At 41.6% G+C, this 23,037-nt stretch overlaps 1 protein-coding gene across 1 annotated transcript in view; it reads left to right on the top strand.

Annotated features, from left to right (window-relative positions):
* The window catches only part of MTF1 (metal regulatory transcription factor 1), a 69,957-nt gene extending 54,115 nt beyond the window's left edge, over positions 1–15,842 (top strand). The window contains exons 7-10 of the mRNA XM_089688789.1: positions 1,868–1,970; positions 8,345–8,889; positions 10,919–10,982; positions 14,540–15,842. Coding sequence (XP_089544915.1) covers positions 1,868–1,970; positions 8,345–8,889; positions 10,919–10,982; positions 14,540–14,922 — 1,095 coding nt within the window. The 3' untranslated portion in view covers positions 14,923–15,842. The remainder of the gene's footprint in view (positions 1–1,867; positions 1,971–8,344; positions 8,890–10,918; positions 10,983–14,539) is intronic.
* The last annotated feature ends 7,195 nt before the right edge of the window (positions 15,843–23,037 follow it).

Below are 23,037 nucleotides of genomic sequence, written 5' to 3'. Positions count from 1 at the left end.
ACAAATCAGAGCTTTCTGGACCCATGGGGGGCCGGATAAAAACAGATTTGTGTCTGTTTACATCAGACAACCTCAGATCCATCATGTTTAGGTCCAGAAAAATGGAAACCGATGTAGACTTTTTCCATTTTTTTTTTTTTTTTCTTGGACCTGAATGGACTCGCCAGTAATTGGATAATGTGTGCCGCTATGTTTACATCTGGCTGCCCAGAGAGCAGCATTAAGCTTTTGATCAGATCTTCCTTAACCGCTTCCCGACCGCCCTATAGCAAACGTACTGCTACAGGGTGGCAGGGATGTGCAAAATCATGTATATGTGCGTGATTTTGTATATCTGCGTAAGGGGCTCATGTGCGCTCCCTATCTACGTTGCAATTGGCTCCTCGGCATATCAGTCACTGGGTCCCAGCCGCCGATTCTTGGCCGGGACTCGGTGATCGTCGGTGGAGCTGACAGGGGAGAGATCTGTATGTAAACAATACAGATCTGTCCCGTCGGCACGAACAGGCTGCTTTGTATTGCTCTGCACAGCAGAGCAATATAAAGAAGCTTGTTTCCCAATGAAAACACACACATTTCACAGTTAACGCTTTTATCGCCCCAGATATTAACCCCTTCCTGCCCAGTGTCATTAGTACAGTGTCAGTGCTTTTTATTAGCACTGATCACTGCATTCGTGTCACTGGGGATGTCAGTGGCAGTTAGGTCCCCCTCCAGAGTCAGAATGCCCGCCACGGTCCCGCAATAAGTCGCTGATTGCCCTATACAATTAGGTCCATGTATATTTGGATACAGGCACAATTTTAGTTTTTTTCAGGTATTTACCAAAACATATTCAAGCTATAGTTATATAATGGAAATGGGCTGAAAGTGCACACTCTCAGGTTTGTCCATATATATATATATATATATATATATATATATATATATATGGACCTAACTGTATATACCACCATTTGTAGACGCTATAACTTTCATGTAAACAAATTTATATGTATTGGTATTTTTTTTTAGCAAAGACATGTAGCAGAATATATTTTGTCATAAATTTATGTCAAAATTTGATAGATAGATATATATATATATATATATATATATATATTGTTATTGGACATGTTGTTTAATAGCAAAAAGTCAAAAATATATAATTTTTTTTTTCCAAAATTTACATTTTTTTTTTTCGTTTATAGCGCAAACAATAAAAAGCGCACAGGTGATCAAATGCCACCAAAAGAAAGCTCAATTTGTGGGAAAAAAAGAACATGATTTTAATTTATGAACAACATCGCATGACTGCGCAGTTGTCAGTTAACGCAGCGCCATATCGCAAAAAATGGCCTGGTCAGGAAGGGGGGTAAATCCTCTGGCGGGCAAGTGGTTAAAAACTGAATGATTTACAGGATATGTTAAAACCTGAAAGATGGAAACATTTTAGATATGGGGTTTTTTTAACCCTCTTAAGGGCACAATACAAAAATAATTTCACTAAACGGCTATTACAGATACCTACCACTGAAATAGTTAAAGTGTAACTTTCCAGTAGAAAGGTTGTATGATGCCATTGTTTTGTTTAAGCTCATGGAGAGATGTGGGGGTTGTGATCTGTAGACATTTCCACAACTGGCTGATCAGGGTAAAACAGTGCTTATTGGACGGTTTTCTCATCTGTATGGTGTTGCCTATGGACATCAAAAAACAGAATCTCTAGATTACTGTTTGGTACCTACAGACCATGTGATCTAGGCTGCCACAGCCGAGGACTAGGGAATCACAATTTTGTATTCATGAAAAGAAAGTCATTGAAAAGTAATTGAAAGGAGAATTGTAAAGACAAATCCACATTTAATCTACTTTTTTCTTGCTTTAGAGTCCTGGGCAAGTTCTGGGCACTTTGTTACATCAGAATATATTTGAATCAATGTTCCAGAGTCCTGAAAATACAGAAGACAATGATATTGGTCAGCAGTCAGGTATATCAAATTTACATGTTATGTGATGGAATTATACAATTATATAAAGGTGTGTGTCAGTCACTTTTTACCATATCCACCAAACTCTTCCCCCTCATCTGTACCTACTACCACTGATATAAATGCATTATTTCCTTGTTTTCTACTGATATATACAGTATATGCGGCATATTTTTGCGATACATGAGCATTTTTCTTGTTTTGACGCCTTAAAACTTCTGCAAGTACAGAAAAGTACCTGTTGATTTTGCTAGAAATCCTATGCGCTCTTAATTTTTTGTAGAGAGCTGACAACGCTGCATCTTCTGTACTGAAATCCACCCTGCCTGAATTCTTCTCATCCCTGTAACGTAAGGGGGGAGGTGTTATGTAGTCCATCAGGGAGACCTCAACCACAACCAGTGCTGACATTACTGTTTGAAACTGCAATGCAGTAACAATGTCAGCCCACTACAGGAAGATCACTAAATTACTGTCAGGATAAACACACATTTTGAAAAACCTGTAATGATTTTCAGAGATAAAAAAAGGGATCAAATGTTTCCGTATTGCAGATTTACTGTATGTTTCCTGATTGTATAGTACAGAACACAGGCTTTTTTACAACTGAGTTATTTGCAGCTACCTTGAGGTGATTTGACACTGGCAAAATGGAAGGTCGCTATGTGGTGAGTACACAGGACAGAACCCCTTTAAACATTCACTCCCACAGTGCTGGTTAAGTGTTTTGTTTTTTTTAATTGTTTTGGGTTTTTTCCCTTTTTGTGGGTGAGAATTACTGCCTTTCACCCTTTCAGAGGCATAGCTTTTATAGTCCATGATGGTTGGTGTGAATGACGCTTTGGTGTCATTTGGGTATCCTTCTGGAGGGTGGCTGTGGTGTTGCTGCTTCACCAGGTGTTGCTTCTTGCTTGTGGTGATATACTGCGCATGAGTGAACTGGGTGCTACTGCACCTGTGTGGTTGAAGCACATGCTACATATACACCACCTCATGTTGAAGGGGTCATCTCTACCTTTGCGCCCTGCCTCTTCCTTTCTGCATAGTAGAGAAAAGTGGGGAAAAAAGCACTTGATCCATAGGATTTTCTCAATGGTGTTGCTGTCTTTAAGTATTTTTATTGATGTAATAGATCTGGTTCCTGAGCAGGCAGCTTCTACACCTCAGAAGATCTACATGGTCTCCTTGGCTTGTAGTGTAATATAACAAAATGGAAATTGAAGTGCCACACCACTGCTAAGAGGTCCAGATACAACTTTATTCTGATAAGTCAGGGGGAATATCCAAATAGTTGCCAATGTGTTTCAGGTGTTCAAGAACACCCCCTTCATCCAGACTTGATTGACAACAATGTGAATAGACTAGGAATTAACTAGACCTTTAATGTTCATTCTTACAATGTGACTGCAAGTGCAGGGCTTGTCAGCAGCTGGTTTTGGCAGTCTTTCTCTACCTCTGCATTCAGGATGCCATCCAAGCAACATCTCTGGGTTATGGATCATACTGGCACATTGTGGCTGTTTACTCTCACTTTTCTTGAAATATAATGAGGCATAAGCCCCCCTATCCCACAGCACTGCTTCAGAGGCTGTGAACAACCCAGTGGGATAACTTATTCACACATATTCCACCATAAGTGGAAACACAGAGGTTCAGATGGGCTCAGACTGAGCGTTTAGCTGCATTGGGGGTTGTGATACAGGTCCCTAATGTCCTCTCCTCTGATGGTTGCCCCTATTCTGACTTTTTGCCTTCCACTGGTCCTTCATCCACGCCTGTCTCATCCTTCCTGTCTAGAGAGGAATTTTCTTTCACAATGTTAAAGTTCATGGGCAAAATTTCTGCCCTTTTTGAGGCATTCGATTACAGGGGTTACGGCTATACCCCTTCTACCTCCCCTCTGACTTCACTCTTTGACTTTGCCCTTAAACCAGACTCGGTAGCAGAGAAGGAAGTATCTGCTGAGACAGAATCCTTTCCTTTTGAGGCATTTGATCAGGATGGTACACGTACTACAGAAATCTCTTCAAAACTGGTTCATGTGCCTGTTGAGCTTGTCCTATAGGTAGACTGGACTAAAGGTTTTGCTTAACAATATCCCAGTTTCCTCCAAAAGTGGAAAATTCTTGTGGTAGATTTGGTCATTTCAAACCTTAACAAGAGCTTCATGGCCCTTGTAGATGGGATAATCCAGTGTGTAAAGATCTTGTACATAAGAGGTAAGAAGCCCTCCTTAGGACTATCTTGCCATGGTGGGTTCTGCCATGCACCTGGCAATTGTGTCTGTAGCCGATTGTAAGACCATTGCTGTCTGGACTGTAATTTCAGCTCCATCCTCACAGATCCCTTTGGCCATGGTCAACTGAAACTTTTACCTTTTGCTTTATGCCTTACCTTACTGCGTAAATGACTTCCCCAGGCACACTTCCCCAAATTTCTATGATGAACATCCTCTCAGTACACATGCGCAGGATTATCAGGCTTAAATGCTGGGGAGTTAAACTCCCCTGCTAGAAACACCTTTTACCTTTTTACACTTCAAAGGCAAACTCCTGTTTAATCCCTTATTGGATAAATACATCAAGGAGATAATGATGTGGTAAGGGTACTCCCCAAGAAGAAAAATTCCCTGCTTTCTCAGAGTAGGAAAGGTTTCTTTCATCTCTCTGTCCTTCAGTGGTAAATTCGGGACAGGAACATACATTTATAAGAAGAGATGACCTATCAAGCCAAAGCCTGTTCAGAGTGATGGGCACACTCTCCGTTTTCAAAGCAGAGGCATGTCTGATGGCCTTCAGGTTCCAGAGCATCTCAGTGGCCTGGGTCCAGAATGTTGTTTCCAGGGGCTACAACCTGGAGTTTAGCATGCTATCTCCTTCCTCTTCATGTTCTCCAACTTGTCATCTTCCCAGTCATGTTGGGTAGATCTGTTTTCTGCTGTTCAACAACTTTTGAGGGAAGGGGTCTTTACCTCTGTACCCCCAGGAGCATGCTTTCAAGGTTTCTGCTCAACACTCTTTACGGTTACCAAATTGAACAGATGAGTTTGGCACATGCTGGATCTTAGAACATTAAACTTAGGAGTGTAAATGTTCCCCATGGAAAATGCCAGGTGAGACACAATCTCTATCTTTCTGGAGGATTTTCTGATATCAAGAGACATTCAGGATGCTTATATGCACTTTCCCATATTTTTGTCTCATCAATGCTATCTGCATTTTTTGGTGGGCAACCAGAATTACTAGTTTTTCACCTCACCCTTGGCCTGTCCATGGCTCCCTAGGTTTTCACCAAGGTGCTTGCCTATTTTTTTACTCTGCTCCATTCTCAAGGGATTCCACATTGTGAGGTACATGAACAATGTCCTGGTAAAGGCTCAGTCCTTTCCTTTTCTTATAAGCCAACATCCAACCAACAGTACAGGTTCTGCAGAGCTTCAGTTGGATCCTTAACCTACAGAAGTCATCGCTAGATTAATTTCATGGGGTTGGATTACCTGGGTCTGGCACTGGTCAAAAACTTGTCAAGAATCTTTCTGCATCAGAATAAACTTCTGTCCAATTCTGTCTCATGCCAGGGCCCAGAAGAAGCCCTTGGTTTGTACATGCATATGAGGGTCTTGGGTCTAATGGAGCCTCCTTTGAGGAAGTCATATGCCTAGTTTCTCTCCAAATCGTTGCAACTCAACATTCTACTCTTGTAGGACAGACAGGCTCAGTCCTAAACTGCCTGATGCAACTGAACCCCAAGGCCACACTCTCCCTGACTTGGGTGGATTTCCAATTCAGTGCTGGAGTTGGAGAAACCTTTTCCTCCACAGTTGCAGACAGCACTCATGGTGGATAGCAGCCTGTCAAGTTGGGGTGGAGTCCTGAACTCCTAGGTACAAGGGGTGCTTGGTCGTCAGAGGAAGCTCACCTTCCAATCAGCATTCTGGAACGCAGGATGCCTTGCTTGTCTGGTTGGTTGATGGACACCTGTGTTGTGAGGACACCCGAAAGAATACAGTCAGACAGTGACATGGCTGTGGCTTACATCAGTCATTGGGAGGCACCAGAATACGCACCACTCGAAGGAAAGCAGGGCTTGATCTTTACAGATGTGGAATAATTCAGACGTGGGGGAATGAGCTCTCCAGAAGTCACCTGGAGGTCTTTCAAGCAGTTTGCCACAGATGGGGAATACCCAGATGTGGATCTCCTGGCATCTAGAATCATCAACAAATTAGACGGGTTTGTTGCCAGGTCCAGAGACCCTCGGTCCTTCACAATGGACACCCTGGTGATACAGTGGGATCAGTTCAAACTTATTTATGTTTTCCAACTCTTCAGATTCTCCCTTGCTTACTTCACAGAATCAAGTAGAAAGGGATCCCAGTCATCCTTATTGCACTGTATTGGTACAAGAGAATGTAGTATTCTGACATACGCAAGTTCCTGGTAGGTGCTGCATGTGCTCTTCTGAATCCTCCTGTTCTAAGGGCCAGTGTTTCATCCTACTTCTCAGTCACTGTCTTTAAATGTTGAAGCTAAGGTCTTGAGGGACATGGTCTTTTGGATTTTTAGTTTTGCACAGGGACAAGGTTGTCTTGAGGCCCAGACTTCCTTCCAAATGTAGTCTCTGCTTTACACCTTAATCATTTTGTCCTGCTCTGAAAGATCCTAAAGAAAATTTCTCTCCACTGTCTTGACGTAGTGCTCGCAATGAGAGGTTACCTCTCAGCTACTGCTGTTTTTAATAAATTTGATTTACTCTGTGTTTCCTAAGGGTTCCCACGAGGGCTTCCCTGCTCCTAGCTTCACCAATGCTAGGTGGTTTCATCAAGTTTTTAAAGTCGTATGAATGATAGAGCTCCGCTTTCCCTTTTTAAAACACATTCTTCCAAATCCCCAGTGTGTCATGGGCTCATGGGTCTCTGTTGTTCTTTCAGGTGGATGGTCAAGCCTCTCTGATGCTGGTTTTGAGTGTAAGCTGCTGAAGTTTGCTCTGTCTGTCGAGCTCTTCTTGACTGGTTTGTTATGTGGGCATGTTAATTTTTTGTATTGCCCACCCCTCAGTTGTTCTGTACTGTACAATCAGGAAAATAGGATAATTGATTACCAGTAAAATCCATTTCCTGAAATACAGTACAGGGCCTTCTCTGTATTTATGATCTCTACTGCTTGCTACAAAATTAAGGATTGCTGGGACTGCAAAGCATTATATAGGGAGATTTAAAGGAGTCTGCGTCCTGTACTGTATTCTAGGAAACAGATTTTACTGGTAAATCAAAAATTAAATTTTTTTCTAGAGATACACTTTAAGTTATGGATCTGTAACGTTTTTGTAACATTTTTGTGTCTGTAAAGCTCATTTTGTATGTTCTCAAGACCTCATTGTGTAATGCTGGAACTTCTTAATTTATTATTTTTATTTTATGTTCTGCCTCTACTGGCCTCCATGAAACTGAGAACTTTGTAAATGCAATACCAGGTCCTCAAATATCTTGGTTTCTGCTATTTCCCCTGCGTTTTGGGTGGTATGCTGGAGAAGTAAAATCTTTGTGCAAATTTTTCCATTTATTTGGTGGTCAGGCCACCTGATGTGATGTGAGTTTTGCTTGTGACAACATCCGTACAAATATGGAATGTGAGGAAATGCTGACTCTGTATCTGTATACTGTCCCATTGTAGTCCTCATAGGAGTCATTTTCTTACCGCAGCAAAAATTGATCAGGTGAAGTGCACCATATACATGGACTGATTGTCTTGTAATCGTTTGAAAATTCCTTGCTACTAAATATTCCACGGTCAACTGTTAGTGGTATTATAACAAAGTGGAAGCAACTGGGAACATCAGCAACTCAGCCATGAAGTGGTAGGTCACGTAAAAGGACAGAGAGGGGTCAGCACATTCGCCAACTGTCTGCAGAGTCAATAGCTAAAGACCTCCAAACTTTCTGTGGCTTTCAGATTAGCACAACAACAGTGCGTAGAGAGCTTCATCGAATGGGTTTACATGGTCGAGCACCTGCATCGAAGCATGACCCCACTCCCTCTCTCTTTTCATTGGCTCACTGGCTGTGATTGACAGTAGTTGAAGCCAATGGCTCCTGCCGCTGTCTCAGCCAATGAGAAGGAGAAGTCCTTGGATAGCTGAGACTACACATGGCTGGATCAAGAGGGGGCTTAGTTGAGTATTGTGGAAGGGGGGGGGGGGAAATGCTGCACAGACCAGGTTTTTTAACTTCATGCATAGAATGCATGAAGGTAAAATACCTTCAGCCTTTACAACCACTTTAAGCATAATTATCATTGTTGTTTTTGTTACAGTATAATAACAATATTGATACTAGTATTACATTATACTATTTTATGTACCTCTCTTTTTTTTAGAAGTGCTGTTAAAAACCTGGACTTCAGATCCGCAGGCTTTAGACCCAGCAGAGAACAGCAGTGCTCCTGAACCTCCACCATCTCTGGTTACCCCTCTTGTAAATCCTCCAGCTGTGACAGAGGATCCTTTACCTACTACTGCTGGCACAACTTCCATGCCTTTGCCACACGGGAGCATTGGATGTGGGACCCCGTCAACAAGCTCTGTGTCTTGTACAGTTTCCCAGCCCCTAAAAGTGCCTATCCATAATGGGGGCCAAATCTCCACCCAGGACAACTTTGTAACTCAACAGACCTCACAATCTTTAGTGGAAAGCTTGACTGTGGTTGCTGGTCCTCCTTTGCCCGTAGGAAACTCTTCAGATGCTGTTCTACCAACACTGGTGCAGGCTGCAGTTTCCAATGCCAACACTGTGTTGAGCAGCAACCCTGCAATAACCATAACACAGACTCCTAGTACTGCTTTGCTGCAACCTAGTTTAGTTATGAATGAGCAAAATCTGCAGTGGCTTTTAAATGGGACCGCACCAAATTCGGATCAGTCTGTAAGTATCATAGAGCATTCTTTATTGTAGTTTAAAGAGACCCTGTCACTAACTTAAAAGATTGCAGATAAATGCACGTCATGAATTTTGAATTGTTTACTTGCAGTGTTATTTCTTTCCATAAATTATTTTTTAATTTACTTGCATTGCGGCTCCCTCCTTGTACGCCATATATCTCACTACCCTTTCCATAGCCATCATAGTTCCTTGGATATCACAGCAACCTCAGCAGCAGTATCAGGACTGCCATGTCATTTGATAATGTTTTTCTGTTCTAATCAGATCTTTGATAAATTAAAAATTAAGTGGTGGCATATCTTGAGCTCTTCTGTCTTTTGGGGTCCATAGAAAAAGGTGGCAGTTTGACAAGTTGTAACATTTTCTGTTCTTTTTTGATTGGGTGGTATTATATTGCAAACTTAATTCAGTTAAATCATTTAGAATATATACTATCATTAAAATAAAGTGTATTGCAAAACAATTATGGGTGAGATTATAGTTGGCTGATTGCAAGTACATCATCTTATGGGATGGGGCATGATTCATAGTAATGGTAAGGTGGAGTTATAAACCTATTACTCTGTACTGGGTGGGGTTGGAGTGGTGTCATCCAGGCTATGCTCTGTTAGTCTAGGTGAGAAAAAAGAAAAGCCTGTAGCTGGCACATTTTCAGGGCTTGTTTTTGTGCAACTGAAGGTTTGTACTTCCGAATGATTTATGTAATGCGTGGTGAGTGCATTGCTTGAATGCTCTGCAATTAAACTTCTTGTAGTCTGATCAGATACTTGAAATGGTGCTTTTATTTTTTTACTAGCAAGGAACCAAAACTGGATTCTTTTTTACAAGATCTTGTCCTTTTAATAAATCCCCAGCCCCTGGCTGCAGCCTGCTCAATTAAATAATTACCTTTCTCCCTGGTCCAGACTTCTTCACTATCCCTTCCTGCTGACTCACAGGCTTTCTGTTAAATAGTCACCTCTTCTTAAACTGGGTACACACGATCCGAAAATCAGCCGAATTGGTTGGTTTGGCAGGAACCATTCAACTTTAGGTCTCTGTGTACAGGAAAAACCAATTACAAGGAATACAGAAAAGTAAGGGATTTTAATGGTACTGAAACCTCTCAGAATGAAAAACAATAATACTTTATAGTAAAACCATCAAGTTTGTTAAAAAATGGGTTACAATAGAGTGGGGTGAAGCATTCCCCCAGAGTTTTTGTTTAACTCTGGGAGAATGCTTCACCCCATTCTATTTTAACCCATTTTGTAATAAAATTGATGGGTTTACTATAAAGGATTATTGTTTTTCATTCTGAGAAAACGTTTCAGTACCGTTAAAATCCCATACTTTTCTGTATTCTTTGTAATTGGTTGTTCATATATATATAAAGGGATGTTGGTGGCTGAACTGACCAGCTGGACCTATTATTTTTGATTAGGCCTCTGTGTACAGCTGACTGTTCTACAGAAGCCAAGTCTTATGACTGGCTTCTGACGAACAGGCATTCTGGAAAACCAGCATCCAAACTCGCATCCAATCAGTGCTGGTAGCCAGTGGCTGTGAGCGCTGATCAGTGTGTCCTGACGGGGGGGCAGTCAGAACACAGAGGCTCAGCAGGGAAGATCAGTGCACTAACATCACTTGTGTTAGTACAGTGATCTGCTAGTTTTGTTTTTGTTTTGTTTTTTTGTTCAGCCCAATGGGTTGAACAAAAGAAAACTTTATAGTTTGTACCCAGCTTTAGTGTGAGCACTGCAACCATACTAGTTTCTATGGGTGGGCTGTATTTCCAGCTGTTTTGCAGAATACACCACCACCAGATTGAATTGGCTATTGTATGCTAACAAACTAAGAAGAGGAGCTGGTAGGCATGCTTTTTGGAAGGCTGTGTGAAATTGGAAATTAACTTGCTCTTTAATACATCACCAAGGTGTGTCACACCTGTCTGAAAATTATACCTGAATTCTCTTTCATATAGATTGTCTGTCTTGCTTTTAAATGAATGTTTGTTTATTTTCATTTACAGCAGCAAGCTCCGAAGGTGGAGAAGGTATTCTTCACTACTACGGTCCCACTGACAGGCACAGGAGGTACTTTGTTTTTTCTTTTTTTCTTTTATATGTTCTGGCATTACTTTAGTTTTGCATCTCACTGGGTGTTGCTAAGAATATATGGTATATTATTTTTACTAAACTGAGCATGTACTTCTAACTGAATATACTGTGTCTGTAACTTTGGATGATTTTAATCCACATTAGTGTAACTAGTTCATCTAGTGCAGTGGTATCCAAACTCTGGCCCTCTGTTTTATCTGGCTTTTGGGGCAGTATTCCTCCGACTGATACAAGGCATATTCCTCCCACTGACACTGATGATGGGGCACTATTTCTTCTACTGACACCAATGATGGGGAACTATTTCTTCCACTGACACCAATGATGGCACTCTTCCTTCCACTGATACCAGGGATGGGGCACTATTCTTCCTACTGACACTGATGGGTCATTCTTTCTCTCATTGACACCAATGATAGGACATTATTCCTACCACTGACATGAATGATGAGGCACCATTCCTTCCACTGATACCAGCGATGGGGCACCATTCCTTCCACTAACACCAAAAGTGGGGCACTCTTCCTTCCACTGACACTAGGTATGGGGCACTATTCCTTCAACTGACACCAATGATGGGGCACCATTCCTTCCACTGACACTAATGAGGAGGTACAATTCCTTCCATTGACACCAACAATGGGGCACTCTTCCACTGACACCATGGATGGGGCACTATTCCTCTCACTGACACCAGTGAAGGCTCATTATTCCTGCCACTGACACCAATGATGAGGCACCATTCCTTTCACTGACACCAATAAAAAACATGACTAGTCTGTTAGTATTTTTCTGTCATACTATCCATGTGACCGCATCCCTCCACATTAATAGTACAGGAGCAGCCATTTAAACAAACTGTAATAGGCATTAATTAATGGTCCTACCAAAAATAGACTGTTCCACTGTATTGATTAGAGTAGAGTAAGGTGTCATTTTGTCCTGCTCACTTCCCCTTAGTGTTTCTAAAGTCAGAAAAGTTTTTAAGTTTGTTTACTAAAATAATTGCACTTCCATGTTCTGTGTACAGTGGGAGACCAGCTATAGTGAATGCAGGGTCCTGGATTTATTAACACTTTAAGGTAAAAAATACCCCAGTACTTATCCAGCCACCCGCCATTCCTAAACACTTAGCTGACTCTCCTCTCATGATCCAGCTCTTTTACCACTCACCTTCTTCCTGGTCTCTTAGGAAATATTGAGATCAGCCATAGGCCCCTGCTGTTGTCAGTTAAATGTCTGTGAGGGAGTAGCATACCAGGGTGATGGACCGCCTGGCAACACGCCTGGGTGCTTTCATCAGGGATTTGCCTCCTCATTGCTGGTGCACAGGAACAAGATATTATAGCTGGGCATTGCACTCAAGAGCTAGATGACACTAGCTTAGGTGCAACTGGAACTCTCTTTACTGTCACTTCACACAGAATTTATACCACACAGAATCGGGTAAGAGCTTGATCATGTTATCCTAAACAATGCAATATCAGTAATATCATCAGTACATCTAATGAACATTTAACAGTGATCTAATTTAACAGTAAGCTAATCAACAGCTAACAAATAACATCTAACAGTGATCTAATCAAACAGTAATCTAATTAACAGCTAATAGTGATCTAAATAACATTAAGCTAACCAACAGCAAAGCACCCAGACAATGCTTTGATTAATCAGGCAGTCCACCGCAGACAGTCTGGCAGTAAGGCCACCCTTGAAAACACAAAGTACATTACACATGCTGTCTTTCAGGTACTTGTGTAATCTGTCCACTAGAAAAGTGATCACAAGAAAAAGTGGGATTAATTTATCTTTATAGATTTCTTGAGGAGGATTGTTGATAAATATGTATGTCCCAAGTGGAGGAGCTTCTTCAGCCCAGTACACAGGAGGGCCCCATATATCCTTTGACCCTTAACCTGTACAATATTAATATTACACCTTTCCATCCACTCCAGAAAGGACGCTTTATTGTCTTTATTCAGAGAGTTAATCCAAATTCTCTCTCAGCATTCATCACATTATTCATCATCATAGACTGATCTGCACTCTCCATGTGATCAGAGGCTGAACTGAGTTCTTTTCCATGCTCTGACCGGAAGGAGACAAAATCTCCGGTCTCCCCACATGGGCCATAATCCGTGGGTAGAAGGCTAGCCCCTAGTCCCCTCCAAAAGCCCCTGTCTCGGTTGAGTCTGTCACAACCAGTGTTGTCTATGGATGCTCACAGCCTGGCTCAGGAGTCCACAAGCACAGGTGCCCCCCTAGCACCTGGCATGCTAAGGGGGCACTCAGAGGAAGAAGGCGTGGACAGTGCCAGTGGGTGATTAACAAAGATGGGGTAAGGGACCATGTTGTGCAATATCATTGCACTGACCAGGCATAGTGGGCAAAATACCCCATGAGGCGAAATCTTGCATGGAGCTCCATACCGATCGCAATTGATGGGTATTTTGGATTTCTTCCTTTTGCGAACAATCGCTCCAGCAGTTGTCTCCTTTTCACCAAGCTTCTTGCTGATGGTATTGTGTGCCTATTCCAGCCTTGTGCAGGTCTACAACCTTGTCCCTGATGACTACTCTTTTGTCTTGTCTTGCCCATGGTGGTGCCCAAGAAAGAGATTCTGTGGACAGGTGTCTTTTATACACATAATGAGTTGTCGTTAGGAGCACCTTCTTAAATTGACAAGACTAATCTGTGTACCATATGAGCACATAGCCAGTCTGTGGGAGCCAGAATTATTGTTGGTTGGTAGGGGATCAAATACTTATTTTACTCATTAAACTGCAAGCTAATTTATAACATTTGTATCATGTGTTTTTTTCTGGATTTTTGGTTGATATTCTGTCTCTATCATTTAAAGTACACCTATGATAAAAAATTATAGACCCTTCATTTATGTGTAAGTGAGCCAAATTACAGTGGGGAAAATAATAATTTAATCCCCTGCAGATTTTGTAAGTATAACATCTTTTTTTTTATTTTAAGGCAAAAAAAATTACTTTCATTTTACTTAATGAGGTAAAGTTCTTAAGAGGTAACTCTAGATTCTTGATTGCACAGTTGCAGTTACCACTATATTGTGTTTAAACTACCAAAGGTGTGTATTTTTCAGTCTAGCTCACACTAACGCGATTTCTGATGCGACACATGACAAGGGAAATCACACTATATTCAGTGGTGCCCGTTCTCATTCGGTGAGACTCAGCACGGTGTAATTTTAGAAAAGGTTCCTGTGTTACTTTGGTGAGATTTACAGTGCGACTTTCCCCTATAGAATATGCAAAAATGAAGCCAAGTTGCATCAGAGTCGCACTACATAATTGCACTGAAAATATTGGCAAAATTGCATTGCAGTAGTGTGAGCTGAGCCTTAGGTTATTGTTTGGTTATTGATTTGCTATATTAAATCTTAAAATATTTTGTTCTATAGTATTTGTGTGCTTGGGGGATTATACAACAATTGTTACAAAAATAAGGCTACTCGATGGACATTTCCACCATTTTCATTACATTATTTGTGTTTGTGTTTCCAGGCAATGCTGTACAGCAGATTGGTTTGAGCCTGCCTGTCATCATTATAAAACAAGAGGAGTCCTGCCAGTGTCAGTGTGCCTGTAGAGACTCTGTAAAAGAGACTACCACCAAGGCCAAAAGATGTTCTTCTTCAGAGTCTGACCCTGTCCCCAAACCAAAGACTGACCCACCCCCTCCTGACACTGTAATTACTCCCTCATCACCTTGTGAAGGCAGCAGTGGACACTTATTGAACCCAACAGACTTACAACCTTGGACACCATCATCTATAGATATCTCAGATTTCTTATCCCTTCAGAGCCCTGAAAACTCTTCCAACCTTGTTCCTGGGGACTCCTTACTGCAAGGAGACGATATCAGCCTTAGTGGGTTTTCTAAGTAGACATCAGCCCATCTTGGGATATTTTCCTAAACCTCTTCATGCCAAGGGGCATTCAGCACTCAGCATTCATCTCTGGTAACCCTCGCCAATAGCTCAACCAGGAGTCCAGCATACAATCCTTTTTAATAATTAGTAGATCAGCACAGAGCCTTTGTTTTTTATTATTATTATTATTTTTTTAACATGGGTAAAACCCACCCGGTGGAAGGAGAGGATACATATTTTCCTTCCAGCACTGATGAGGGTTTACTGAGTTAATAGATTCGTTATCCTATAGTTTGATTGCACTATAAGTCACTTTGTTTGGAATCCTGGAATTGTAGCAGGGAAATATTAAAAAATATATATATGTATCTTAAATGAGTAGCCACTGGACACTGTTTTATCCTCTGTCATATTCAGAGGCGCTGTTACAGTACATTGTAAGATGGGACAGAGATATAAAGAGATCATATCTATTTTATTGGTTTTATGTACACAATTTGACTAAGACGGTCTAAAGCAATCATTTGTATTCTTTTAATGCTACTTAATGTTCTGTTCCTATTGCTCCATCGTTGACAATGATTTAAAATTAACACCTAATTAAATGATGTTATACATCTTACCTAAGAATATTTTATTTTCACGTTTAGGCAATAGTGACTAGGATAGTAAACCGCTCAACTGCAGCGTGAGAGATAATTAGTGGCCCAAATTTTATAACTCCGCAGGTAACAATTTATATTCCAGCTACACCTGCCTATAGTACAGCATTCTGCTTCTGTGCTGTTAGGTACATTTTAGTCATTGTGTGACAACAGTCCACAACTAGTTTTGACTTGTGACAACTTGGCTGCTAGCACATGTTAAAGGGATGTTCCTTGTGACCTTTTTAATGAACACATACTAAAAGGCTATAATTAAAATCCTTGACATTACCAAGTAGTCTGCGTTAAATTATTTAAATGTCATAGCTGAAAATCTGTCACTTTTTTGGAAAAGAAGTATCTTTATCCTAGTGTTTTTAGCATTGTGAATTGAGCCCCCCATATAAACTTTTCACATTGCGGTGTTGCATTAAAGGAGCACCATACCCCAGAACAAATAATTAATGCATATTTTTTTGAAAAAGCTGCTAATAACATTCATAACCATTGTATGTAGAAGTAGCCATAATTTAACAGAAACCTAAGTATTTGACATATAGGCAAATTACTGTACAGCCTTATGCTGTCACTGGAAAAAGGAGAAGGTGACAAATGACAAATTGTTTTCTTCAGTGGGATTTTTGCACATGAAATCATGAAAATATTGCTTCTTACTCCACCATCTTGATTTTCCTTTCTTTTTTTTTTTTTCTTTTTTTTTTAAGCCCCAGTTCACACTAGAACGCGGTGCGGGAAACCCATGATCTGTTAAAGTATCACGCACCACGTTCAAAAAACACTGCCCTTGCGAGTACTAAAAGTTCACATTGGTCAGCATATTCAGAGTGCTGGGTGTATAAAAAGCGCGTTACAAATCTATGTGTATATCGCTTCTTTATGCATCTGGAACAATGTTTAAGGAGAAAGGAATAAATGTTTTGATTTTTTCACTTTTGGTGTGCTGGTCATTGTGGACTTCCAATGGCTCTGTGCTGCTGCATTTAAACATTCCACAGTTTGTCAGAACATTTTTTGAGGTATGGCCAATACAACTAATACAGCTTGCAAAATGTTAAGCTATCTGCGCCATATTGTCTATCAGCTACACATGCAGCTCATTTTATGTGTGTTCAGTCATTAGGAAGTGCAACGAGTTTTGTGCATCATTCAGTCACCTGTCCGTATTTTACATTGCTCCCCCTGGCACCCAAACACTAGGAGAGATTGCCAATTGCTCTTGAATGCTGCCCTGAACACCAGAGTGCTGGTTGCTCTTCTGCTTTCAGCCTTCTGTGATATTATATGCACAAGTCTCCAAAAGGGGTCCACATTTAGCATAATAAAACCTTTTAAATTCCTTTCTGTTTAGGAGCTACACTGGTGTTATTTATTTTTCATTTATTGAAGGATACAGGGATTTTTTTTACAGTCCGGTCATAATGCTGGCAACAAAAGGTAAGGACACTGGCAAGCAGAAAACATTGTAAGCTAGTCCCTGTATAACCCCTCTATCTTCCTGGGTTCTAGGAGGTTGGATGCATTTTCTCCAGCTCCCCTGAATAAAATGAAAAAGTTTAACTAATCTTTGTGATGGCCTTTTAACCTTTTTCCTTGGTGACTTCAATCAAGACTCCCTACTATACAGATGCTTGAAGTTGACTCTATATAGCAGCTATCTAGATCAGCAGCTTCTCAGCACTAGCTTTGGAAGCTGCTTCTGTACTCCGCTGGGCATATCTCACCTTTTGGCACTGGAATTTGCATTTGGTGCTTTCCAGACCTACATATACTGTGATAGTTATCTGTGGAGCGCTTTCATGAGTCCAGAGCTGTGGCACCATCCCAGGTGTGACCCTGTCTCTGAGGATCCAGTCCTTTGGCTACCATTTTCAATTTCCCGGTGCCATTGGTTTACCACAGTAGGAGTTAAGGCTGAGGGATCTAGTGCTGATGTTATCTATTGAGTGGAGTGCTGCATGCATGTGTTCCATGCTCTCTTTTCTTCAGTTTAGCCTGGAGGAAGCCTCAGCCTGCTGCTGTTCCTGAAGCACCACCTGAATCTCTGGTTAAATTTCACTACCTGCCTACAGTGATCTGGTTACTTGTGGCTACGTAAAACCATCATCTGCACCTGCTGTCCAGGTATGTAAGTGTTAAAGCCTTGCTTCACTTTGGGCGTAGATGCAGTACTGCTGTGTGAACACACAGAGCATAGTCCTGCTGCAACAAGTGATCTCATCCCATAGTCTCTTAGTGGTTCTTGGGCATTTATTCAGAATCCAGTCCTTTGGCTACCATTTTCAATTTCCCGGTGCCATTGGTTTACCACAGTAGGAGTTAAGGCTGAGGGATCTAGTGCTGATGTTATCTATTGAGTGGAGTGCTGCATGCATGTGTTCCATGCTCTCTTTTCTTCAGTTTAGCCTGGAGGAAGCCTCAGCCTGCTGCTGTTCCTGAAGCACCACCTGAATCTCTGGTTAAATTTCACTACCTGCCTACAGTGATCTGGTTACTTGTGGCTACGTAAAACCATCATCTGCACCTGCTGTCCAGGTATGTAAGTGTTAAAGCCTTGCTTCACTTTGGGCGTAGATGCAGTACTGCTGTGTGAACACACAGAGCACAGTCCTGCTGCAACAAGTGATCTCATCCCATAGTCTCTTAGTGGTTCTTGGGCATTTATTCAGAATCCCCAGAGAGAACCAATGCCTGCAATTTACAGGTGAAACTCGAAAAATTAGAATATTGTGCAAAAGTTCATTTATTTCAGTAATACAACTTAAAAGGTGAAACTAATATATGAGATAGACTCATTACATGCAAAGCAAGATAGTTCAAGCCATGATTTGTCAAAATTGCAGTGTGTTGAAAAGTGATTATAACTTACAGCTTATGAAAACCCCAAATCCACAATCTCAGAAAATTAGAATATTACATGCAATCAATAAAACAAGGATTGTACATAGAACAATATCAGACCTCTGAAAAGTAGAAGCATGCATACAGTTGTGTTCAAAATAATAGCAGTGTGTTGAAAAAAGTGAATAAAGCTCAAAATCCTTCTAATAGGTTTTATTTCCATACACACAAATGCATTGGGAACACTACACATTCTATTCCAAATCAAAACATGAAGAAAATTATATCAAATTTGTGTTGTTCCTCTAAAAAAAAATTGAAGAAAAGTGAATATTAGACTGTTTGAAAAAATAGCAGTGTTTGTATTCTTCTTTACAAACTCAGACATTCACTATATAAACTGAAAAATGTTTGAAGATTTTGCTTTCCTTTGAATCACTTCATTAATATTTAGTTGTATAAGCACTGTTTCTGAGAACTGCTGTACATCTGTGTTGCATGGAGTCAACCAACTTCTGGCACCTGTGAACAGATATTCCAGCCCAGGATGATTGGACTACATTCCACAGTTCTCTATTTCTTGGTTTTGCCTCAGAAACTGCATTTTTGATGTCACCCCACAAGTTTTCTATTGGATTAAGATCCGGGGATTAGGCTGGCCACTCCATAACATCAATCTTGTTGGGCTGGAACCAAGATGTTGCACGTTTACTGGTGTGTTTGGGGTCGTTGTCTTGTTGGAACACCCATTTCAAGGGCATTTCCTCTTCAGCATAAGGCAGCCTGACCTCTTCAAGTATTCTGATGTATTCAAACTGATCCATGATCCCTAGTATGCGATAAATAGGCCCAACACCGTAGTATGAGAAACATCCCCATATCATGATGCTTGCACCACCATGCTTCACTGTCTTCACAGTGTACTGTGGCTTGAATTCAGTGTTTGGGGGTCGTCTGACAAACTGTCTCCGGCCACTAGACCCAAAAAGAACAATCTTACTTTCATCAGTCCACAAAATGTTGCGCCATTTCTCTTTAGGCCAGTCAATGTGCTCTTTGGCAAATTGTAACCTCTTCAGCACGTCTTTTTTTCAACAGTGGGACTTTGCGGGGGCTTCTTGCACATAGCTTGGCTTCACATAGGCGTCTTCTAATTGTAACAGTACTCACAGGTAACTTTAGATCTTCTTTGATCTTCCTGGAGCTGATTGTTGGCTGAGTCCTTGCCATTTTGGCTATTCTTCTATCCATTCGAATGGTAGTTTTTCCCTTTCTTCCACGTCTTTCAGGCTTTGGTTGCCATTTTAAAGCATTTGCGATCATTTTAGCTCAGCAGCCCATCATTTTCTGCACTTCTTTATATGTTCCCCCTCTCCAATCAACTTTTTAATCAAGGTACAGTGTTCTTCTGAACAATGTCTGGAACGACCCATTTTCCTCAGAATTTCAGCATGTACAACATTTGCTGCCTTCCTTCCTTAAATAAGGGCAATAATTGCCACCTGTTTTTCAAAGAATGAATGACTTCACTAATAGAACTCCACACTGCTATTATTTTGAACATACCCCTTTCAATTAGTGATTCAATTACACAGAATCAGCAGCATGCATGTCATGACTGTTGGGTCTGTTGGATTTCTATTACTCTACTACACCTGCTAGTAAATTATTTGCCATGTAGAAATATCATTTCTACCAAAAACAGTGATTGATCAGATTAGTGATGTCTGACTGCTATTATTTTGAACACAACTGTATGTACTCAGTTCTTGGTGTGGGCCCCTTTTGCAGCAATTACTGCCTCAATGCGGCGTGGCATGGAAGCTATCAGCCTGTGGCACTGCTGAGGTGTTATGGAAGACCAGGATGCTTCAATAGCGGCCTTCAGCTCTTCTGCATTGTTCGGTCTCATGTCCCTCATCTTTCTCTTGGCAATGCCCCATAGATTCTCTATGGGGTTAAGATCAGGCGCGTTTGCTGGCCAATCAAGCACAGTAATCCCACGGTCATTGAACCAGGTTTTGGTGCTTTCGGCAGTATGGGCAGGTGCCAAGTCCTGCTGGAAAATGAAGTCAGCATCCCTATAAAGCTCGTCTGTGGAAGGAAGCATGAAGTGCTTCAAAATCTCCTGGTAGACGGCTGCGTTGACCCTGGACTTAATGAAGCACAGTGGACCAACACCAGCAGATGACATGACTCCCCAAATCAACACAAACTGTGGAAACTTCACACTGAACTTCAAGCATCAAGCATGCAGTGTGTGCCTCTTCATTCTTCCATACTCTGGGTCCTTGGTTTCCAAATGAGATGCAAAAGTTGCTCTCATCAGAAAAGAGGACTTTGGACCACTGAGCAACAGACCAGGTCTGTTTTTCTTTAGCCCAGGTCAGACGCTTCTGACATTGTTTGTTGTTCAGGAGCAGCTTGACAAGAGGAATATGACATTTGAAGCCCATGTCCAAGATTTGTCTGTGTGTGGTGGCTCTTGATGCACTGACTCCAGCCTTAGTCTACTCCTTGTGAAAGTCCCCAACACTTTTGAATGGCCTTTTCCTGACAATCATCTCCAGGCTGCGGTCATCCCTGCTGCTTGTGCACCTTTTTCTTCCACACTTTTCCCTTCCACATAACTTTCTATTAATGAGCTTTGATACAGCACTTTGGGAACATCCAACTTCTTTTGCAATTATCTTTTGAGGCTTTCCCTCCTTATGGAGGGTGTCAATGATGGTTTTCTGCACAACTGTCAGGTCAGCAGTCTTTCCCATGATTGTGATTCCTACTGAACCAGACTGAGAGACCATTTAAAGGCTCAGGAACCCTTTGCAGGTGTTATGGCTTAATTAGCTGATTAGAGTGGGACACTTTGAGCCTAGAATATTACACCTTTTCACAATATTCAATTTTTCTGAGATTGTGGATTTGGGGTTTTCATGAGCTGTAAGCCATAATCATCACAATTATGACAAATCACGGCTTGAACTATCTTGCTTTGCATGTAATGAGTCTATCGCATATATTAGTTTCACCTTTTAAGTTGCATTACTGAAATAAATGAACTTTTGCACGATATTCTAATTTTTCAAGTTTCACCTGTAGAACCTGAGACCCCTATCATTGTTAAGGTCCTCTTTGTTGGAGCCTCTTGTAGCTCAGTTGAGAGAGGCCTCTCCCATGTCTGCAGAGACCTGTACATGTACACTCTGTACTTCCTGTCTGTTTACACCTAGTGACTGGAGCAAACTGCCAGCAGCGATTCTAAACACACCCCAGTACCATCTCTAGCATAATGTGGCCCAGATCTTCGTAAGCCCTAAATAAAGCCAAACCTGAGGGCCCAGTCCCTATCTGTGATTCAGAATATGAGCTCCAGTAGCACCCTCGGAAGAGGCTGATGTGCTACTTGCTAAAACAAGGGGTTTTCTCAAACCTGATGCAGTGCATGCTATGCTGATCCTGGAAGACAAGCCTGTGTTCTCCCCTTCTCTCGTGAGCTGTCAGTCACCTTCAGTCTCTCCTTCGGTGTTGGGGCTCGAGAAGAGACATTCAGATGATCGCTTTGGATCAAGAAGTCCTGGACATTATTTTACGGTGACTTCTGTGGGTCTCTCCCATAGATGGCATTTAGGGTATCCCTACTGACCAAATTTGTTCTCCTGGTGACACTTTGCCTGTGTCTCAAGCTGCTCTAGGTAGCACTATAGCCTGAATGTAATATACACTGCTCAAAAAAATTAAAGGAACACTTTTTAATCAGAGTATAGGATCAAGTCAGTTAAACTCCTTGGATATTGATCTGGTCAGTTAAGTCGCAGAGGGGGTTGTTAATCAGTTTCAGCTGCTTTGGGGTTAATGAAATTAACAACAGGTGCACTACATGGGCAACAATGAGACAACCCCCAAAACAGGAATAGTTTTACAGGTGGAGGCCACTGACATTTTTTTCCTCACTCATCTTTTATGACTATTTTTCACTAGTTTTGCATTTGGCTAGGGTCAGTGTCGCTACTGGTAGCATGAGGCGATTCCTGGACCCTACAGAGGTTGCACAGGCAGTCTGACTCCTCTAGGGTAGCACATCAATATGTGCCATTGCCAGATTTACTGTGTCTCCCAGCACAGTCTCAAGAGCATGGAGGAGATTCCAGGGGACAGACAGTTACTCCAGGAGAGCTGGACAAGGCCGTATATGCTCCCTAACCAATCAGCAGGGCCAGTATCTGATCCTTTGTGCAAGGAGGAACAGGATGAGCACTGCCAGAGCCCTACAAAATGACCTCCAGCAGACCACTGGTGTGAATGTCTCACAATCAGAAACACACTTCATGAGGGTGGCCTGAGGGCCCAACGTCCTCTAATGGGCCCTGTGCTCACTGCCCAGCACCATAAAGCTTGATTGGCATTTGCCATTGAACACCAGAATTGGCAGGTCCACCACTGGCAGCCTGTGCTTTTCACAGATGGGAGCAGGTTCACCCTGAGCACATATGACAGACGTGAAAGGGCCTGGAGAAGCCATGGAGAACATTATGCTGCTTGTAACATTCAGCCTGACCGTTTTGGTGGTGGGTCAGTGATGTTTTGTGGAAGCATATCCATGGAGGGACACACAAACCTTTACAGGCTA

Source organism: Staurois parvus, unplaced genomic scaffold, assembly GCF_062004578.1.
Source record: "Staurois parvus isolate SC_StPar_1 unplaced genomic scaffold, SC_StPar_1.0 ptg000454l, whole genome shotgun sequence".
NCBI lineage: Eukaryota > Metazoa > Chordata > Amphibia > Anura > Ranidae > Staurois > Staurois parvus.
Note: the sequence above shows the minus strand (reverse complement) of the source record. Positions and strands in the feature narration are given on the sequence as shown.